We start from the raw sequence: 20,031 nt of genomic DNA, 5'->3' as shown, positions 1-20,031 counted from the left end.
GTCATTGGTGGACTGTGTTTCATCAGAACATTCACTCTCCCACTGAAAAATGAAACATTTTGTAATATACAAACAAGAAACATGGTTCTTTTCCCTCTTACTGAGTTTATACTTTCCTTCCCATAGAAAAATCAAAGAAAGAAAAATATACAACTTTCTCAATGCATTTGTAAGGAAGAAAACTACAACTGAAAATAAGTCAATTGTATAACACATTATTATAAGAATTTAGCCATTTCTCCTGAGTAACATAAAAGCTAGAAAATACTCAAAGACACATGTGACATTGATATTCACACAAGTGAAAGTCAAGAACATGAATTAGTAACAGAAGGCATTTCCATAAATAGCATTTATTTCTTACTTATATTTTGACCTCTATATTCTGTGCCATTATGGGCTCTCAATGACAAAAGGCTACAAATAAAATCGCTGATAGTGCTCATCAGCTACATCAGATCCCTGAGTTTATTATTATTATTGGCAATATGTGGTTTGCTCTCTTAAAAATGGATGTACATTCCAAAGATATTTGTTAGCTTCAACAATTTATTGATTACTGAGATGTTCACATTAAAAGCGTGGAAAACAATGAGAAACATAAAGATGTGAAACAATTACCTATAATTCTATGGAGACACAACCATGGTTAATATTAGCTTTACTTCCTTCTTTGGTGCTATCTCTTTATGTCATTTCTAGCATAGTTTATAACTGTGCCTTTAAATTAGTATGATATAATAAGCATTTCCCACACAATAAAAAATATGTGGCAAATTTAATTTTTAGTGAATACAGAATATTCCAAAATAAGTTTTTACTTGTTTCTCTAACGCCAGATGTGTATGTGCTTTGCGCTATTTCATGATTGTGAACAACTCTGCAATTGTGTACTTATCATTGTCTTTATCTTGATTCCTCTAAAGACATTTACCCAGGACTCCAAGAATGAATATTTCAAATAGAATTATCGAGTCACTAAGAATGACACTTTAAGGCTCTATATGCCTATTGAGCAATTGCTTTTTGCACAGCAGGGAATGAACCTGTATGTCTTACTATGCCTTAGGCAACACTAATTATTATTCATTTTTATAAGTATTTGAATGATCAAAAAGAGAAAAACATGTTTCAGTCATTTTATTTGGTTATATTTAATTTCTAGTAAGACAATATTTTTCATACATGAATTTGACCTTACGTTTTCAGCTTTTGTGAAGTATTTCAAGTTAATACATTGAAGTTGTTATAATTTTTTACTGACCTATTTTAATAGTCTCTTTGTAAAATAACTACTATTACCAGCAGTTATTCTTGGAAATATATTCCCCACCTTATATTTTCAATTTATTTACATTGTTTTAACATTAGAGTTGTTCTACTATATAGCAGGGATTGTTATCTCCAGTACTTAAAAAACAATTTCATGTATACTTGAAGATAAACTTTAGAATTTGTTAAATTCTGAAGATAACCCTGTTGAAATGGTGTTCTGAATTCTGTGAAAGTTAATATGAGAAAATTTTACATCTTCACTATAATATTGAGTTTTCCTAGCCAGGAAAGTTGTATAGGTTTTGTGTATGTAAGCCCCATACACACCTTGTTACTGTTATTCCTAGATACATTATATTTCATGCTGCTGTTAACTATGCATAGAATCTCTTCTCCATTACATTTTCAATTATATAGGCAAGTACACTGATTTCATATTTGGTCAGAGGCTTAACTCTATAACTTGTATAGAGTTTAAAATTTTATTTTAAATATTATTATTTTAGTACTTTTTTCAGTCTAAGAAATATAACCATTTAAGTAAACAACCTGTACTTGTTAGTGTGCATTCAGAGACCCATTTTATCCTCTATTTTAGATAACAGAATGTTAAATTATATACAATTATGTTTTTCACAATTTCTCTCACTTTTTCATAATTCCAAATTTCTGTGTTTTAGAGCATGTTTGTATACTTTGATGTGTTTAAAAAGTAAGTTGAAACCAACAATTACTTCTATTTTTCAAATACATTATCTATCAATGGCCACCAAAAAGGGCCAATCCTGGAGTCACGAAGATCCAGGCCAGCATTTTGATTTTCCTTTTTTGTTTCCGTTCATTAAATTGAACAGAGTACTGAGACTTAAATAAACTCAGACATTCCAATGTCTGGATTTTTTCTCTTTCCAAAGTTAGCAAATGAGAAAAGAAAAACAATTCACAATAGAGGAAAGAAAAATCATTTAAAAAGGAAAATGTAAATTTATAAATTTAGAGATTTAAGTTGTGTACATATGATTCTGTGTGTGACAGAGAGAGAAAGACAGAGAGAGAGAAAGAGAGAGAGAGAGAGAGAGAGAGAGAGAGACAGAGACTGTTCACTTCATTTCTTTTCCTAGCCAGGAATATTGTAAACATAAAATGTGAAGTTAGAGAAAAGGAGAATAAGCAATTATTCTGTGAGAGCTATGGAAAAGATATTGATAATCAGAAGATTCCAATCTGAGCCTCATCAATGAGCTATGTGAACTGGGGAAAACATGTTAAACTAGAACTAAGGTAGGTACCGTCAGGCGATGGAAGCAGTGAGCAACATGCCAAAACTACTGCGGATTGTCCAGGTGAGGATGGCCAGAAGCAGCTGGTCAACAAGGAATGATCCAGAATGCTAAACAGCTGGTGGAAATCAGGACTCAGCAGGGATGTCAGCTGTCAGCACTGGGAGAGAGGTGGAGTCAGCCCTTACTAGAAACATCAGTTGATGCAAAATCAAAGACTCAAGGAAGGTCCATGCTGGAGAGCCAAAGCTAAGAGGAGATAAGAATAGAACCCAAGTGGGCAAAGTACAGAGCAGAACTCAGTCTGACCCAAAGGCAAGCAGAAAATTGGGCAGGACAGGAATGAGTCAGGGAGTCCGAGGAGCAAACCAGATTTGACTGAGTCAAACTCCAGATTCTCCATCCAATTCCAAAGTCAAGAGCGAAACAAGGTCAGCCAGAAAAGTCTGCAGAACTGTACCTTCCCCCTCCCAAAAAAGAAGGCCTTTAGCATTGACTTGTGGCGTCTTCCACCACGTTTCAAGGGATCTTTGGCCTATGATACTATTAAATTCTAAGTTCTTACACTTAGGAAGGGGTTAAATTTGATGATATCCAAACTTCTATCCAGCTCCCCAAGTGTTTAGGACTCTAACATTCTATAAATCTAAAAATACACATTAAGTTCCAATGGAGAAACGAGGGTATTAAATGTTTTATCCAGGGAAACAGTTTACTGGACTCCCTCCCACCACCATCATCCCCTCCATATACAAACATATAAATATCTCACAACCACCACCTAATTCTTCCTCCTAAAAGGTAGTGTGGAATGGTTTATAGCCCTCTTGGAAAAAAAAAAAAAAAAACTGAGATGACATTCCATTCCATCCTGACTCACTTAAAGACATCATTTGATTCTCAGTCACAAAGAATTCTCCTAACAGGGTGGAAAAAGCCTTGGTCACGAGGAGATTGCCTGGAGTTGCAGTGGTTCCCTTTGCATTCTCTAAGCCAAAGGGATGCTTTCCAGAGTTGTGTTTCTTTCTTTCTTTTACCCTCCAGGCTGATTTTATAGTAACAAAACACAGCCACTTAAATCTATCTCCAAATAACCAACATTCAGAAAATGTACCACATAAAATATAGACATTTTACAAGGGACCATCTATTAGCTGATAATGGCAGCACTGCCAAGGAATGCATAAGAAAACAAATGTGACCCTCACCAAACGTCAGATCCATTTATCCAAATTAGCCCCTCTGCAGTGAATGCCATTATATGATTCAAAGAATTATGAGGGGTTGGGAGGAGGTTACAATAAACTAAATATGTAGGTTGAGGATACATATAAAGCTTATGAAATGCAGCCTCATAAGATGTTAATAGAAGTCAGAAAAAAAAAAGTTGGCAGAAGAGATTTTAAAATGTGATCATATGGAAAAAAGAACATTACACCAACACAAAAAGTTTCAGAGGGCGAAAACAATAAGTTTCTCTATGTATATTAAAAACGTGTAGATATGGGAGAGTGGAGGGTTGCCAGGTGGAGAGAAACGTGGAATTCATCGGATTTAAAAGACACTTCCATAACCTCCCAGCCCTGGGCAAATGTGTCAGGAAGGGGATCTTCATCCCTGGGGCTCCTGACTGCTCTCAGCTTCTCATTTCGTCCCTCTTCACTTACCTTAGGCAGCCAGTATTTGGATGATTTCTCTGTTTTCTCCACATTAAAATCTAAACTGAGGCAAAGATCTGGGAAAATGTATTTACACTAAGGAATCAGAGTTCAAGCTTTAACTCTCCTTGTGTTGTTTGAAACTTAAGAGTATACAGACTTTTAACCCACCCCCACTCCCCCACAAAATCTTTAACTGTAAAACCTTTGAAATCAGCAAACTATGTGTAAGGAAGAATTAAATTCCATGGAATAAAGTTTCTTCCATGCCTTCTAAATTGTATTATATAGGTAACCACTGACAAAAATCCTCCCGGTTCTCTAAGAAACCTTGTGCTCAATAAAGCCTTCATGCAAGTAAGTGAAATCCAACTAGGACTGTAATACATCACACCCATTTATTGTTTAATTTTAAAACAGTTCAAAGTGTGAAAAGCACCGTAGAGGCAGAAAGATGGGGTAGGACAAAAAAGGAAGGAGAGAGGAATAAAATTGAGGATTTAGGAAAGGGGGAAAGGCCAAGGAAGATGACACAGATGTTAGAAATTAAACATGAGAAAATAAAAAGTGAGGAAATTACAGATAGTACTTAACTTAAAAGTCAACAGTTTTTAGGAAGGCTAGAGATACCAAATAAAACAGTGAAAAACGTACACATAAAAATGGCACAGGAGAAGTCATGGTGTATTTGACTAAAGTGCTTAAAGATACTGCTGAAGCTTTTCGTGGAGGCTATTAAGACAGGGTAGCAATTAAGGAACATACAAAAAGTGTTTCATTCGTTATGAAAGTATAGACACAAATGCAAGGAATAACTCCAGCGGAGTGTTCACAAATTCTAAATTCATTACCCTCAATGCAGAACAAGTATCTCTTGAAAGGGAATAGAATAGGGGCTATTAAGGTACTCTTTCAGTTAAAAAAAAAAAAAAGAAAATGAGCACTATTAATAGTCTTAATTAGGAAATTAGTACAAAATAAAATGTATTCCTAAGTCCTATGAGCTATTTCTATTTTTTCAAAAAGTTGAATAAATTATTTATCCACCCACAACAAGGCCATGGGGGCTAATGAAAATGTCATGCTTTGCTTTTGGTAGAAGTAAATTGCTACTATAATACTAGTCATATCATCCTTATTAGGATGTCTGATTGGCAGTTAAAAATAACTTTCCTAAACACAAATTGTGAAAGTTGAGTCTTATAATAATTACAGTTTGGCAGAAAAAAAATCTTAGAAATAAGGTTCATGAATTTAAAACTAATACAGAACTTGCTAAAGCAAACAACTGGGGAACTGAAGTTTATGATTTTCCAGGATTAAGATCTTCCTTAGATGGATCCCAAAAATAGAAAGAATGAATAAGACCTAGTATTTGCTAGCACAACAGAGTAGCTACAGTAAAATATAATTTCATTGTACACTTTTAAATAACTAAAAGAGTATAACTAGATTGTTGAGACACAAAGGATAAATGTGTGGGCTGATGGATACCACCATCTACCATGATATGATTATTACACATTGCATGCCTGTATCAAAATATCTCATGCTACCCATAAATTTATAGATGTACACTATGTACTCCAAAAATTAAAACTTTTTTAAAAAAAGATTTTCCTCAAATAGGCTGAGTACTGCTGCACGCTCAAACTGTGCTGGCTGTTTTCATGCCTGTTCTGTGTTTGTTGTTGTTGTTGTTGTTTATTTGTTTGTTTTTCTTACAGTCTCACTCTGTCTCCAGGCTGGAGTGCAGTGGCACGATCTTGGTTCACTGCAACCTCCGCCTCCCAGGTTCAAGAGACTCCCCTGCCTTGGCCTCCCAAATTGCTGGGACTACAGGTGTGCACCACCACGCCCAGCTATTTTTTTGTATTTTAGTAGAGATGGGGTTTCACCGTATTAGGCAGGATGGTATTGATCTCCTGACCTCGTGATCCACCTGCCTCGGCCTCCCAAAGTGCTGGGATTACAGGCACGAGCCACCGTGCCCGGCCCGTCTGTTCTGTTTTTTAATCCTCTTTGTGATGTAGGTATTTCTACGTGTATGATATATGAGAACCTGAAGCTCAAGGCTGATCACTGAAAGACTAGGATCTCAAATTCAGATCTTCTGATATTCTCTGACCATGAGACAGGTTCTCTAGTTCATTCAAAGTCCTCACTTCCAGCTACCACTGCTCTTTTCTGTTTTGTAGAATCTGTCATCGTGGATTCTTGTTTTTTCCCTTTGGCCAGTTCTACCATACTTGGATAACTTGCCCATCATTGCTTCACATGTTCACTAACTGAGAGAACATTTATTGAGTGCCAAATAGGTGCTAGAAATAAAAATCCAGAAGATATATTCTCTGCCATAAGAAATTCACTGTCTTGTCAAGGAGGAAGAGAAGTAAATGACTGATGACAGCCGAGTGGGGTAAATGCTGTGATGCAGCGACACAGGAGGGGCTGCTTGAAACAGACTAGTGAGACCGGAAAAGCTTCTAAAACTTGTGCTTATTTTAAAGGACTGATAGCGGGTAGTGAGACAAAGAAGTTCCATCATTTGAGTGTCAAATAATGAGCATGTGGGGAAACATGGAGGACTGAAAGACCAGGCCACATTAAAAGTAGTAGCACTGGGCTCTGTGTGACCCAGGCAAGGGTGACACGGTGGGAGGTGCATGTGTTCAGGTAAAATGGTTTGAACTTTATCCTTCAAGCTACAGAAACAAGGCATGGTGACTCAGCCCTGTAATCCCAGCACTTCGGGAGGCCAGAGCAGGAGGATTATCTGAAGCCAGGAGTTCAAGAACAGCCAAAGCAACATAGGGAAACCCCACTCCCCCACCCCACCAACCATCTTTTTAAAAAATTTGTATTTTAAATTAGGCAGGCATGGTGGCTTGCACCTGTAGTCTTAGCTACTTGGGAGACTGAAGCAGGAGGATTACTTGAGCCTAGGAAAAGGCTAAAGTGAACTATGATCACACTACTGCACTCTAGCCTGGGTGACAGAGTGAGACCTTGTCTCAAAAAAAAGTATTGTTTTTGAAAGGTGTAGAGAGCCCCAGAAGGACCTAGCCAGGGCAGTGAAATGGTCATATTGGCTTAAGAGTGCCAAGTTGTCAGTTTTTTTACATTGACATTCAGTATAGGGACCTTTGAAGTTACAATTGCTCCATCAAGAGCCAAGAAATGTGCCAGGTCCAATTCTCCAATATTTTATATAAATATATTCAAAATAATTTGATATCAAATTTTGAAAATGATCAAATTAGAGGAAAGTAACTAAAAAACTTTTTTTTTTTTTTTTGTGAGACAGAGTCTTGCTCTGTCACCCAGGCTGGAGTGTGGTGGCGTGATCTCGGCTCACTGCAACCTCCGCCTCCCGGGTTGAAGCGATTCTCCTTCCTCAGCCTCTTGAGTAGCTACAGGCACCTGCCACCACACCCAGCTAATTTTTGTATTTTTAGTAGAGATAGGGTTTCACCATGTTGGCCAGCCTGGTCTCGAACTCCTGACCTCAGGTGATCTGCCCGCCTCAGCCTCCTAGAGTGCTAGGATTACAGGTGTGAATCACTGTGCCCAACCAGCCACTGCACCCAGCCTAAATGCTTGATTCAATCCAACAAATACTTGTTTGGCTGATATAGGGCATTTAACTCCACAATGCAGTAAATGGAAAATAAGTAAACAGACAATTAACAATCAAAAACTTAATTTAAGAAAAAAATCGAATCATTCAAAACCAAAAATATTTATTTTACTAAAGGAATTGCCATGGTATTTTAAAAGGCAAACTTATCTAATGCTGTTAGTTTTATTTATGATGACATAATGTAAACAACTTTTTACAAATGTCTTCACTAGGACTAAATTGACATATACTTGCTTTACATGTATAACATTTTTCCAAAAGCAGTTTAAAAATTGTCATCTGCATCTCTCCAAACTACAGATAGTCCTTAACTTATGAAGGTGTTATGTCCCAATAAAACTATCATTAAATTCTAAATATCATAAGTCAAAAATGCATTTAATACACCTAACCTACCAAACGGAGAGCTGCAGCTCACTGCTGCCACACAGCATCACAACAGAGTATTTTGCTGCATATATGGCTACCCTGGAAAAATATCCAAATTCACAGCATGGTTTCTTTCCCAAAGTGGCTGGGACTATAGGTACATGCCACCAGGGCCAGTTAAATTTTTTATTTTAATTTTTGTAGCGACATACGGTCTTGCTGTGTTGTCCAGGCTCACAGTACAGTTTCTAATGAATGTGTATCACTTTACCACATGGCAAATTTAAAAAATTGTAAGTCAAATAGAATTGTAAGTTGGGGACCATCTATACTTCTTTTCTTCTCCCATGATTTTATTTTCATGCTACAAAAGTACACTCACATCAATATTTCCTTCTTTCAACTTTTTCCTTCACGTGCCTAATTCTGTTTATCCTTCAAGATTTATCTTAGATGGCATCATCTTCAGGAAGCCTTCCCTAATTTCCCAGATTAAAGGAGTTGCTCCGTTTCTGGGCTCCCAATCCACTGTGCATATGATTACCTGGGTAATTTCCACACTCTACTTAAATCAATGCTTTCTGGAAATAGTTTATTTTCCTAATTAGACCATGAACTCCTTAAAAGCCCAGGCTTCATCTTTCAGCTCTGCATCTGCAGGACAACGGCACATAGTCAGTGGCCAATAAATGTTGGTGAAGAGAGGAAGAGAGAGGGAATAAAATAAATTTTATGTCTATTTTCTCCATCAATTCTCTTCTCCTTCATCCTCACGTCATGTCTTTCTATTACTTCTCTCCAAACACTAATACATCATCTTTATCCTTCTCTTCCTAGTTTCAATTCACAACTTGCAGTATCTCTCTTGGGGTCCTAACTATTGCAAAAATGCTGATCTGGTGTGTGAGTAGCACAGGTTTGAGTTTGTTGCTCCTTAGCATTGAAAAGAAGAGGATTGTTTTATCTGGCGCTGGATTAGTCTCCATTATATCTCCTCTTCTGTTTTAGCTAGGGATTTTTAACATGATTGAGTTTTACCTAGTTTTCAATGTTAGCAGCTGGGTAAACATACTTTCTGCAACACCCTGGATAAAATGGCAAACTCCAGGGGAAAGTCTTCTACCTTTAGATTAATAAAAAAGACTTGCTCACAGCCCTGGCTGGGGAATAGTAACACCTGAGAGCATTTGAGGGGAATTGTGTGTGCTGGCTGTGGAAAACGCAGCTGATGACCAAAACAGGCAGCTGCCGTCCTGAGTGAGGCTGACCGCCCTCAGAGAGTAGCTTCAAACTGTACTTAGCAAGAATAACAGACAAGTGAGGTAAGTGACTGACAACTCTGGTAGGTACTTCCAAAAAAGCCTGCACTTTTCATAGGAGAATCACCTGATTCTAAAAAACATATATGAAGACTTACAAGGGACAGGAGGGGAGTACTCAAAAATTGCTCAGGGAAAATACTTTGGAAGGAAGATTTTGAAACACAATAGGAAATTCATGTGTATATTTACAAGAGCCAACTTCGTAAAAATCCATGAATGCTTCTGTTTTCACTGTCTTCAAATTGGGTACAAAGGATGAGAAACCTTTTTAAAATAAATACAGTGAGTTCATCAATCCTAGAGTTTGTTTTTAAACTTACCTGCTGTGCAGATTCACTCTCATGAATCCCTCCATATTTTTACATGTTTTAAAGATTTTCTAAAATAAAAATATCAGGCAAGGGAAGTGCCTATAAGTATTAAAGGAAAGTGCTTGTGATGTAAGGTTTAATAGAAGACAACAGGCAAAAACACAATAGACTCACATGGTAAAGTCGATTATCTGTGAGTGGCTACAGTTACTAAAACTATGTTTTTACTATGGAAATGACTGGCAAACCACATTTAAAACATTGGAGCATGTATATCAACATGTTGAAAAAATACAATAAATGAGTAACAGGCATAGCCTGTAACTGCAATACTTTTGCAAAATAGAAATTTTTAAAAAGTGGTTATTATGAAAAATATGGAAAACTAACTTCTTAGGCTCACTGAAACAAATGTGTTAAGGAATAGTTCAAAAATAACCACTACCAATGTCTTCTAGAAAGTCTGCAATGGTTACCGAATGAAAATTCAGGAGGGCAGGGATTCTTTACTATATTTTACTGCTATATTACTAGTGCTCAGAACAGTTCATGGCACACAGTAGGTGTTCGATAAATGCTTGTTGAATACGTGAGAGAGTGAATAAATGGAGGAGAAGCATAGACCATTTCAACCTAGCCCTCTGGTCTCTCCAGGTGAGAAACAGGGTCTTCCTGACTCCATGTTGCTGAAATGCTTTGACCTCTCCTCTACTAGGTAGAGCACTCCCTCCCTTGATGCTCTCTCTTCAAGTTAGAGAGAAAAAAGTTGCTAATAAGCAAATCCATTTTATGCACCCCCCCCCACAAAAAAAATCATTTATTTCACAAGTTTAATAAACTACTTTGTCATAAAGGCTTTCATGATTTCATGACAAGATCTGCCTGCCATGGGCTCCCACTCTCTCTGAACCAACCTAACACCCCTCTTCTCTTGCTCCCCCAGATCCAAGCACACTGTCCTCTGAGTTACTCCATAAACTGCCTGGAATACGTCTCCCAGATGCCTGCCAGCCTCCCTCAGACATTTTCTCTCATTTCTTGCAGGCTTCTGCTCAAATGTCACTTTCACAGAGAAGCCCTCTGTGACCAGGCTAAATGAAAAACCCAGCTTCACACTTAACTTCTGGCATTCTTCCTTGTCCTGGCCTGCATTATTTTTCATGGATACACTTGGTCTGTTTCATTCACTTCTCTATCCCCAACGCTTGCAAGAGTGCCTACTACACAGTTAGTGCTCAATAAATATTTCTTGAGCGCATAAACAAACAAGGACACAGTCATATTTTATGTGCCACTTCAGGGAGGCAATATGAGAGATGAAAAAGGTGTTGCATTTTGAATCCCATTTCTAACTACTCACTATGTGCCTGACCTGGAGACCACCTCCCTAAATGTCAGAATTTTCATATCAAGTGGGAATAGTAACACTTATTTGGCATGTACTTGGCAGCCACCAAAGGCTGGTTCTACCCCTTCCTTTCTCCCTGGCTTTTTTGTGGCTGTGAGCTAATGTAACACTTTTGTTAGGAAATAAAATGCCTGCAAGTTCTGAGGTGACTGTGCAATGCGTGTGCTGAGCAAGACAAGAATGTTGAGAAGGCCCTGGAGCAGTATCATTCATAATGACAACCAACATTGATTGTACTTCCGTTTGACAAGAGACAAGGCACAAAAAGGACAACCTTCTTTCCTAAAGGTGCCATCAACTGACTGGGAACAGAGGCTTCTAGAACTGGCCTTGAAACATGACTAAGTTTCAGAATAGTGGTAATCCTGAGAAGCATTTCAGAAAGGAAACTAAACCAATTGAGAGGGTGACTATAGCAGGGACGTCCTTTGGAAACATGTTAGAAGAAGAGTGGACAGGAAAGGTGATGTCAGATTATGGAAGACCCCGCATGCCAGGCTGGAGGCTATGTCTAATCATGTAATTTATGAAGCACCACTAATTTTTTTGAATACTGGAAAAACAGAATCATATAATCAAAATGACAAATTTTAAAGAACCTGTAGAGACTTCTCAAAGCCAAGCACTAAGCAGTACTAATGATTCCAGTGCTATTTGTTTGGAAAAATAAATGATAAGCTTATAAACTGGAATGATTCAATACTCTAATTTTAATCTTCCCAGATCATCACTATTTGAACTACCTTGGAGGAGAAGAGACGTGCTAGAAAAGACTTGGAGAACTGCAACCCATAAGAAAGTACCAAAAAATGTCAGCGCACTAGCAGAAGAGAGCACAAAAGCTAGCCTCCAAGCAGCCAAGGGCTCTATCTGTGGTCTGTGTTTTAACAGCAGTACCAATGATGATGTGACCTCCTTATGAAATTTCCTCTCCTAGGACTACCCCCTCCCCCAACCCAGTCTCTTCCTTGCACATTGATTCCTTACTTATTGTTAAGTCTGAACAAAAATATAACAATCTTATGAATACCAAAATGCTGAAACTTCTACTTCTGTGTATAAAAGAACAGAAAGAAGAAGGTTGCAGATTATTTAATTCACACCAAAGAAGGAAAATGGAAATGAGTATGTTACAGATGCTACTAAAAGTCATTCCACAGTTGAACTCCATTACAGAATTTAACAAGGAATAAAAGTTTTAAAACATAGGAAACCAATCTAGGTATCATATTTTTCTTGGGATCTACTCTTCTCGCAGCATGGTCATCATTTATTCAGATTATCAAAGAGCTTCTGATAAGGTACTCACAAGTGGCTGTTATTGAAACTTGGTAATCATAGTGTGAAAGGAAAAAGTTTTATCAATTAATTGTATGAATTACAAATGATTGAGAGGCATAGAGGCAAAAAGAAGAAATGAATGGGCAATTCTCACGTGGAGAAAAGTTAGTCATTGAGGGCTCTGGGGCTTTGCGGTAGAATCAGAGTTATATTTAACTAGGGACCAGAAAAGGGCACCCAGTTCTCCTTCCCCCATTCTGTGTCTATCAGTCCCACAACACACAGTCCCTATTGATGTGAACAGCATTTGATACATGGAAAAGATACAGGCAGTGTTTAAAATCACAAAAGTGTTTAAAGTTACAAAAGTATTTCAAATCCAGGAAAGAGAAAATAGATAGATGAATGTTGATTCAGATATTTCTGCAGACATACCCAAATACAAAGACAACAAAAATAAAAACAGCAGAATTTTAGTTTTATCTTATAACTTTGATGTATACTACATAGAAACACATGAGCCTTTTCAAAAGACTGGATATGGTATTTAAACAAAATTACCTAATTTATTGGCATGATGAGAGCAAATTTTCAATAGAAGAAAAATTAATGTGGGCATTTCGATCCACAAAAGCCACAAAGCCTATTTGTACAGATTCAGAAGACATGTAAAGGCAAACAAAAAGTGAAACTGACATGGAGCAGTAAGAATAATTACTTTTTTTCAGACAAACTTGAAAAATTGGTACAGGTATTACAAATAAATAACCTGACATTAATGGAAAAATTTGGCATTTGCAAAGATCCAGAAATAACATCATGATTCACAGGAGTGGCTCAGAAATGCAAACCAACTCTTGGTTTCACCTCTCTTTGCCTTGTTTTCCTTACATGTAAAATGGAAATAACAGAACTTACCTCACAGGATGATTATGAGGATTAAATGAGATAATATATCTAAAGCATTTAACACAGTGAAAGTATGAAATGATGTTAAATTATTATCATTGTTGTTGTATTTATGATAAACTAAACCCAAACAGCTACAGGACACAGAGAAATAACCTAATTCAAGTCATGGTGACTTTCTTATTTATATAATTGTTATGACTCAGTACTTAACAAAGCATATAAAATGTGTTCAAGTGCTTCTAAACAAACAAACAAAAAAAAAAAACCCGCAGCTTTAAAATTTTTCCACTAACCAGTTTTGTAAAATGGAAGAGAATTACAAATTGATCTCAAATAAGCCAAGAAAAAACCCCCAAAACACCAGATAAATGCTTATCATATATTAATTCTTAAATGGATGAATACAAGATCCAAACTTACCGTTCAGATAATATTTTAATAAGCTCTTTTCTATTCTGTACCCGAAGGTGGTTAGTTTTATACTTGGAGTCATCAATCAACTCAGGCAAATCCAAGATCTAAAAGGGAAAAATAATTTTCAAGTATAAGAAGTAGATTGTTCTTGTACCTGCCTGTGGGTGCCAGTGTTCAGGTCTTGTCTCTCCCTTCTCAAGAACATTCCTTGCTGGTCTTTATGCCCCTCAACAAGGACATATGGAGGGAACAAGCACACAGCTAGGTTGGATCATGCTGGTGAAAGGGTTTGTCATTCATAAGAGGCTTTTACTACATTTAAGCAAATATTCTTCCATATAGGAGAACAGCAAAAGATCCCCATAAGTCTTATGCTAAATATGAGAATATAGGAAATATGTTATCAGATTCCCACAGAAAAAAAATCTTTAGAGGAAATAGAGAGAGAGATGCTAAACTGGGTAAAACGGACCAAATTTTAAAAACCAATATCATAAGTGCATACCTACATGTATCTTGTATACAGTCAACATGCACCTTGTAGATATATTCACTTATTTATTCCACATGTAAATAAAATACTGTGATCTTCCCAGGTTGTCCTATGCAAAATGTTCTAAAAGCTGCTAAAATAAAGTAAAAGCAAATACATTTGCCCAAATTCTCACCATTTAAACAATAGCAAATTAAAAGATCTTCTTCTTATAGAAGTATCACTATTTTTTATTAATATATCTCCCTGAAGTAATACCAACTAGAAATGCTTTTATAGATTTCCTCTTTTGCTCCTCCTCAATAAGGGGAAAATCTATCTTGCAAGTCCCTCTGGACAACGTTCAATGTTAACAAGACCATAATGAAAGTACCAAGTGGATTTGGAATGGAAAAGTTTTACAAAGACTGTGTAGAGGCAGTGCTTGGCAGTTGTGTTGGAAAGTTACAAGGAGCATTTACAGCCTGGGGGCAGGCCATGTGGCTTACAGAAAGCTTCATTATCTTTATTAATGTATTTGCAAAGGAGAGAGACGTGAAGAAGATTCCCCTGAGTAAAGAGACCATCTCAGTGGTGTAATTTCTTTCACATGTTTCACTTATTTCCTTTAGGAATAATAAAGACAGCATTATTCTCCCAGATTTTAAAAACCAACACCACATACAGCACCCTTTCTAGAAATCTCCCTGTCACAACACCTGATCCAAGAATTGGCCTCAAGCCTTGTCTAGCAGTTAGACACCCTCCCTCCCTAAGAGTGAATAAGTCATTCCAAAAAAAAAGCAAGTGTCTTCACTAAGTCACAGGTTAAATTTACAAACTTGGCCTTACCCAAAAAGCACCATCAGCAACAAAACATTACACAGTGACCACACTTAAGGGTAACTGGAATGCCCATGTGTCCGCTGTATTTGACTTAATGGGACTCTTTTCTGTTTCAAAGATGGTGTGAAATTGTTGGCCAAAGTAATAATCCTTCCATCTTCAACTATGCCAGCTAACATTCCAAATGTCTCTAGAGAGACAGCTTCAAGGACCGTGATCATAACTATTATTTTGGAGCTGAAATTTAAAGAGTGCTGCCTGGGATAAAACAAAACAATGTACATGAAAATGCTTGACATATTAAGCAGTAAATAAATGTGAAGTATTCCAACTAGGTACTGTTTCCCCCAAAAGAAATTTTTTTTTTTTTTTTTGAGACAGAGTCTCACACTGTTGCCCAGGCTGGAGTGCAGTGGCACGATCTCAGCTCACTGCAACCTCCGCCTCCCAGGTTCAAGGGATTCTCCTGCCTCAGTTTCCTGAGTAGCTGGGATTACAGGCATGCACGCCATCATGCCCGGCTAATTTTTTGGATTTTTAGTAGAGACAGGTTTTCACCATGTTGGTCAGGCTTGTCTTGAACTCCTGACATCAAAGGACCCACCCACTTCAGCATCCCAAAATGCTGGGATTACAGTCATGAATCACAGAGTCTGGCCAGATATTTTTAAAAAGCATATATTGGTTCAAAAACGAAAGGAGGGAGGGTTCTGCAAAAAAAAAAAATGAAGAGACATTGGCAAAAACAGAAAGAAAATAACAAAACACCATAAACTGAGTGACAAACATTTTCTAAAAAGGGGAAAAGAGAGAAAAAATAATGAAGACCCATGATAATAAACACTGCAAGTGTTTTAACATACCTGTCATCTAAAGCCCTCCTTATAGCAAAAACCAAAATCCTTAAGATAGTCTGAAAAGTTCTACACGATATGGCGCTATTACCTCTCTAACATCACCTCTTACCATGCTCTCCTCCCTTGCTCATTGCTGCAGCCATTTCATCTTCTTGCTGGACCAGGAACATGTCTATTGCACTTCAGCCTCAGGAGTTTTAAAATAGCTATTCCTTTGCTTGGAACATCTTCCACCAGACATCTAGTTGACTAGATGTTGTTGAGTCGACTCAAATTCAACTTCTTAACGCAACTACCCTGATTACCCTACCCCCACCACAGGCCACCCACCCCACTCAACACTGACTCCCCTGATTCCCTCTTCCCTTGCCCATTTTTTCCCATAATATTTATCACCTAACATATTTATTATGTTTATTACTCCATATCTGTCTGCCCTGCTAAAATGTAAGCTTCACAAAGTCAAAATATTTTAAATGTTTTGTTCACTGGTATAGCCCAAATGCTTACATTCTTCCACTGACAAGCTCACAGATAAACAATGTGAACACTTCCAGGTGTATGATATTTCAGACATTATTCTATGCATATGCCTTATTCCATTGTGTCTAAAATCACTTTTTAGCTGCAGCCAGGCAGGGTGGCTCACGCCTATAATCCCAGCACTTTTGGGAGGCCGAAGCGGGTGGATCACCTGAGGTCAGGAGTTGGAGACCAACCTGGCCAACATGGTGAAACCCCATCTCTACTAAAAATACAACAATTAGCCAGGCATGACAGTGGGTGCCTGTAATCCCAGCTACTCAGGGGGCTGAGGCACAAGAATCATTTGAACCCAGGAGGCGGAGGTTGCTGTGAGCCAAGATTGCACTACTGCACTCCAGCCTGGGCAATAGTGTGAGACTCCATCTCATAAATAAAAATAAATAAATAAAATATATAGGTGCTTCTTAAAAGCTATATGGTCTCTTGAAAGAGTTGTTTGTCAGGAGAAAATTATGAAGAGTTGTCACTGACTGTAAGTCATAATGTTCATATACACTGCCATCACTTTATGTGCATTACTGATACAACACATGTTAAGTTTAATTGCCATTTAAAATGGCATCCAGTATAATAGAAAATATAACTCAGTACTGAAATAAAAGATCTTTGCATATGCAGGAAGGTGCAGAAACAGAGAATCACTTGCAGCATAAGAACTACTGGAATCTAGTTTTTAGATAAAGGAAAAGGCAACATCTCTCTCGTGAAATGTGAGGTTTCACAATTTCTCAACAAATTCAGATCATCTGATCTTCCCTCTGCCAGTATAAATGTTAAATAAGTATTTGCACAAGAATTTGTTGCAAACAAGTTTTCTGAGATGACAAAAACTGGTCCATAGTTAATATAGCCCCACTCCAGCTTTCTTTTCATTAGTGTTTGCCCCTTTTGTTTGTGTTTGTATATTTTTCCATCCTCTTACTTTAACTTGAAAGTATCATTATATTTGATGTGAATTTCAAATATGCATTGGACAGCATAGAGTTGGGTCATTTTTTTCTGACAACTTGTTTTAATTCATAATATTAAGACCATTCACATTTAATGTTATTCATATTTTTGAATGACTTAGATCTATCAGTTTATTCTTTTTTCCGTTTATTCCTGTTTTGCTTTCTGGTCTTCTTTAGAGTTGTTACTATTACATTTACCTATTTTGATTTTGGCTATATTTTTGCATAGATGTTTAATGATAGATGTTTATTGCTTAGGGGATCATAATGCATATACTTTTCGCAGGGTAGTTAGAATCAAAATTTTACCACTTCAAGTGGAATATAGCAAACTTACTACAATATAGTCCCTTTACTCTCCCCATTTTATGTTGTATTTATCTGTATGTTAGATCTACATACACCGAAAATCCCAGCAGACAGTATCTTAATGTTTGCTTTCACCCATCAAATATTTCAAAGAATTTACTAGGAAAAGAATAGACCATTATATTCACCCAGATATTTGCTATTTATGTTGTTTTTCCTTCATTTCTCATGTTTTCAGTTCCCTTCTGACAACATTTACCTTCTGTAAATGAAAAAATTCCTTGAAAAATTATTTTAGAGCAAGTCAGCTGACTACAACTTCCATTAGTTTTCCTTTATACAGAATGTCTTCATTTAACCTTCATTTCTTAAGGATATTTCTACTGGATATTGAAATCTAGGTTGGCATTTCTTTCCACATGTTGTGCCACCTCTTCCCTAGCATTAATTTCTGACAAAAATATATGCAGTTAATTGAGTCACTGATCCCCCATAGATAATACATTCTTTTGGTCCTCTGAGTGCTTTTCTGGATGATTTTTGTGTATCCATTGTGTTACAACTGCCTATAGTATTGAGTGCAGTAACATGTATATGCTGTACAGATTTATAGCCTAGGAGGAACAGGCTATCCCATATAGCCTAAGTGTGTAGCAGGCTATACCATCTAGGTTGGGATAAGTACACTCCGATATTCACACGCCACCACCAACTGACACATTTCTCAGGACATATACCTGTTGTTAAGGGACACATTATGTATTCATGCATAGATTTGTTTCAGTTTATCCCATTTATGGTTTGCCGAAATTATTAAATCTATGGGCATTTAACTGTTACCAAATTTGGTATATATACAATTGTTATTTCTTCAAATATTTTCCAGCATGTACACTTTCTCCCCTCATTCTGGGACTACAATGACATAAATATTGGACTTTTTGTTATTGTTGCACAGGTTCCCGAGGATCTGTTATTTCTTGTTTTGAGTAGGAAGGAGCTATCTTTTGTTTTCTCTATTGTTCACATTGAATAATTTCTATTGATCTATCTTTAAGTTCCTTGTCATCTTCATTGCACTATTGAGCTCAACTGGTGAGGTGTAATTTTTTTCTTGGTTATTATACTTTTAAGTTTTTAATTTTTCCTTTGGTTCTTCTTCATATCTTGTGTTTCTTTGCGGAATATTTCTATATTCCATTTATTTAAATGGTATTTGTGATGCTTTTTAGAACATTGTTATAATAACTATGTAAACATCTTTGTAAGTTAATTCCAACATCTGCGTCATCTTCGCATTGGCATTGATGGCCTTTTCTCATGCAAGTTCTGGTTCTTCATATGCTGAGTAATAATGAATTGTATCCTGGACATTTTGAACATTATATTATGAGCCACTGAGTCTTGTTTAAATTCTAAGGAGAATTTTTACTCTTGCTGATTTAGCAGACAATTGACCTGGTTACATCCAAGCTGCCAGTTGTAACCCAGCTTCTGTGTGCTCTGATTCTCATGTTGATTAAGTTTTCAAAGCCTTTGCAGTGTTATTTGAATCTGACTAGTATGTGCCAAACCTAATGGTCATATGACAACCTGGGCAGTTGTCTATTTATTAATTCAGTTCCTATCATCTTTAGTATGCTGATTAGGATCAAATTAGTGCATATGCAAGTAAGGGGTGATCCCAAGAGTTCATAAACAACATAAAGGATAGCATTGCCAAGATCTTCTCTTGGCAATCTCTCTAGCATTTTCCAGTTGCCCGGGGCTCCTGCTTTAGTTATCCCACTCCCCAGCATGGTTTCAGGGCAGAGGCCATGCAATGGGAGGATGGAGGGGAAAAAAGGAACAGGGATTCACCCCTTTCTTTGGGATCACAGCTCAGCAATGAAGAAAGTTCTTCTTTCGCAGAGTTGGCTCCTACTCACCTGCTGTTTCCAATACAGGATTACTTGGGGTCTGGGGCATAAGGAAATGGAAAGGAGGCCGGGCGCGGTGGCTCAAACCTGTAATCCCAGCACTTTGGGAGGCCGAGACAGGCATATCACGAGGTCAGGAGATCAAGACCATCCTGGCTAAGTCGGTGAAACCCCGTCTCTACTAAAAAATACAAAAAAAACTAGCCAGGCGAGGTGGCGGGCGCCTGTAATCCCAGCTACTCGGGAGGCTGAGGCA

General features: G+C 37.3%; 1 protein-coding gene across 3 annotated transcripts in view; it reads right to left on the bottom strand.

Annotated features, from left to right (window-relative positions):
• SUGCT (succinyl-CoA:glutarate-CoA transferase) overlaps nt 1-20,031 on the bottom strand; it is a 737,208-nt gene that overhangs the window by 407,056 nt on the left and 310,121 nt on the right. For all 3 annotated transcript variants that reach the window (XM_010364257.1, XM_010364259.1, XM_010364258.1), the window contains one exon: nt 13,880-13,977. In XM_010364257.1, the coding sequence (XP_010362559.1) occupies nt 13,880-13,977 (98 nt within the window). The remainder of the gene's footprint in view (nt 1-13,879; nt 13,978-20,031) is intronic.

Source organism: Rhinopithecus roxellana, chromosome 6 (genome assembly GCF_007565055.1).
Source record: "Rhinopithecus roxellana isolate Shanxi Qingling chromosome 6, ASM756505v1, whole genome shotgun sequence".
Taxonomy (NCBI): Eukaryota; Metazoa; Chordata; class Mammalia; order Primates; family Cercopithecidae; genus Rhinopithecus; species Rhinopithecus roxellana.
Note: the sequence above shows the minus strand (reverse complement) of the source record. Positions and strands in the feature narration are given on the sequence as shown.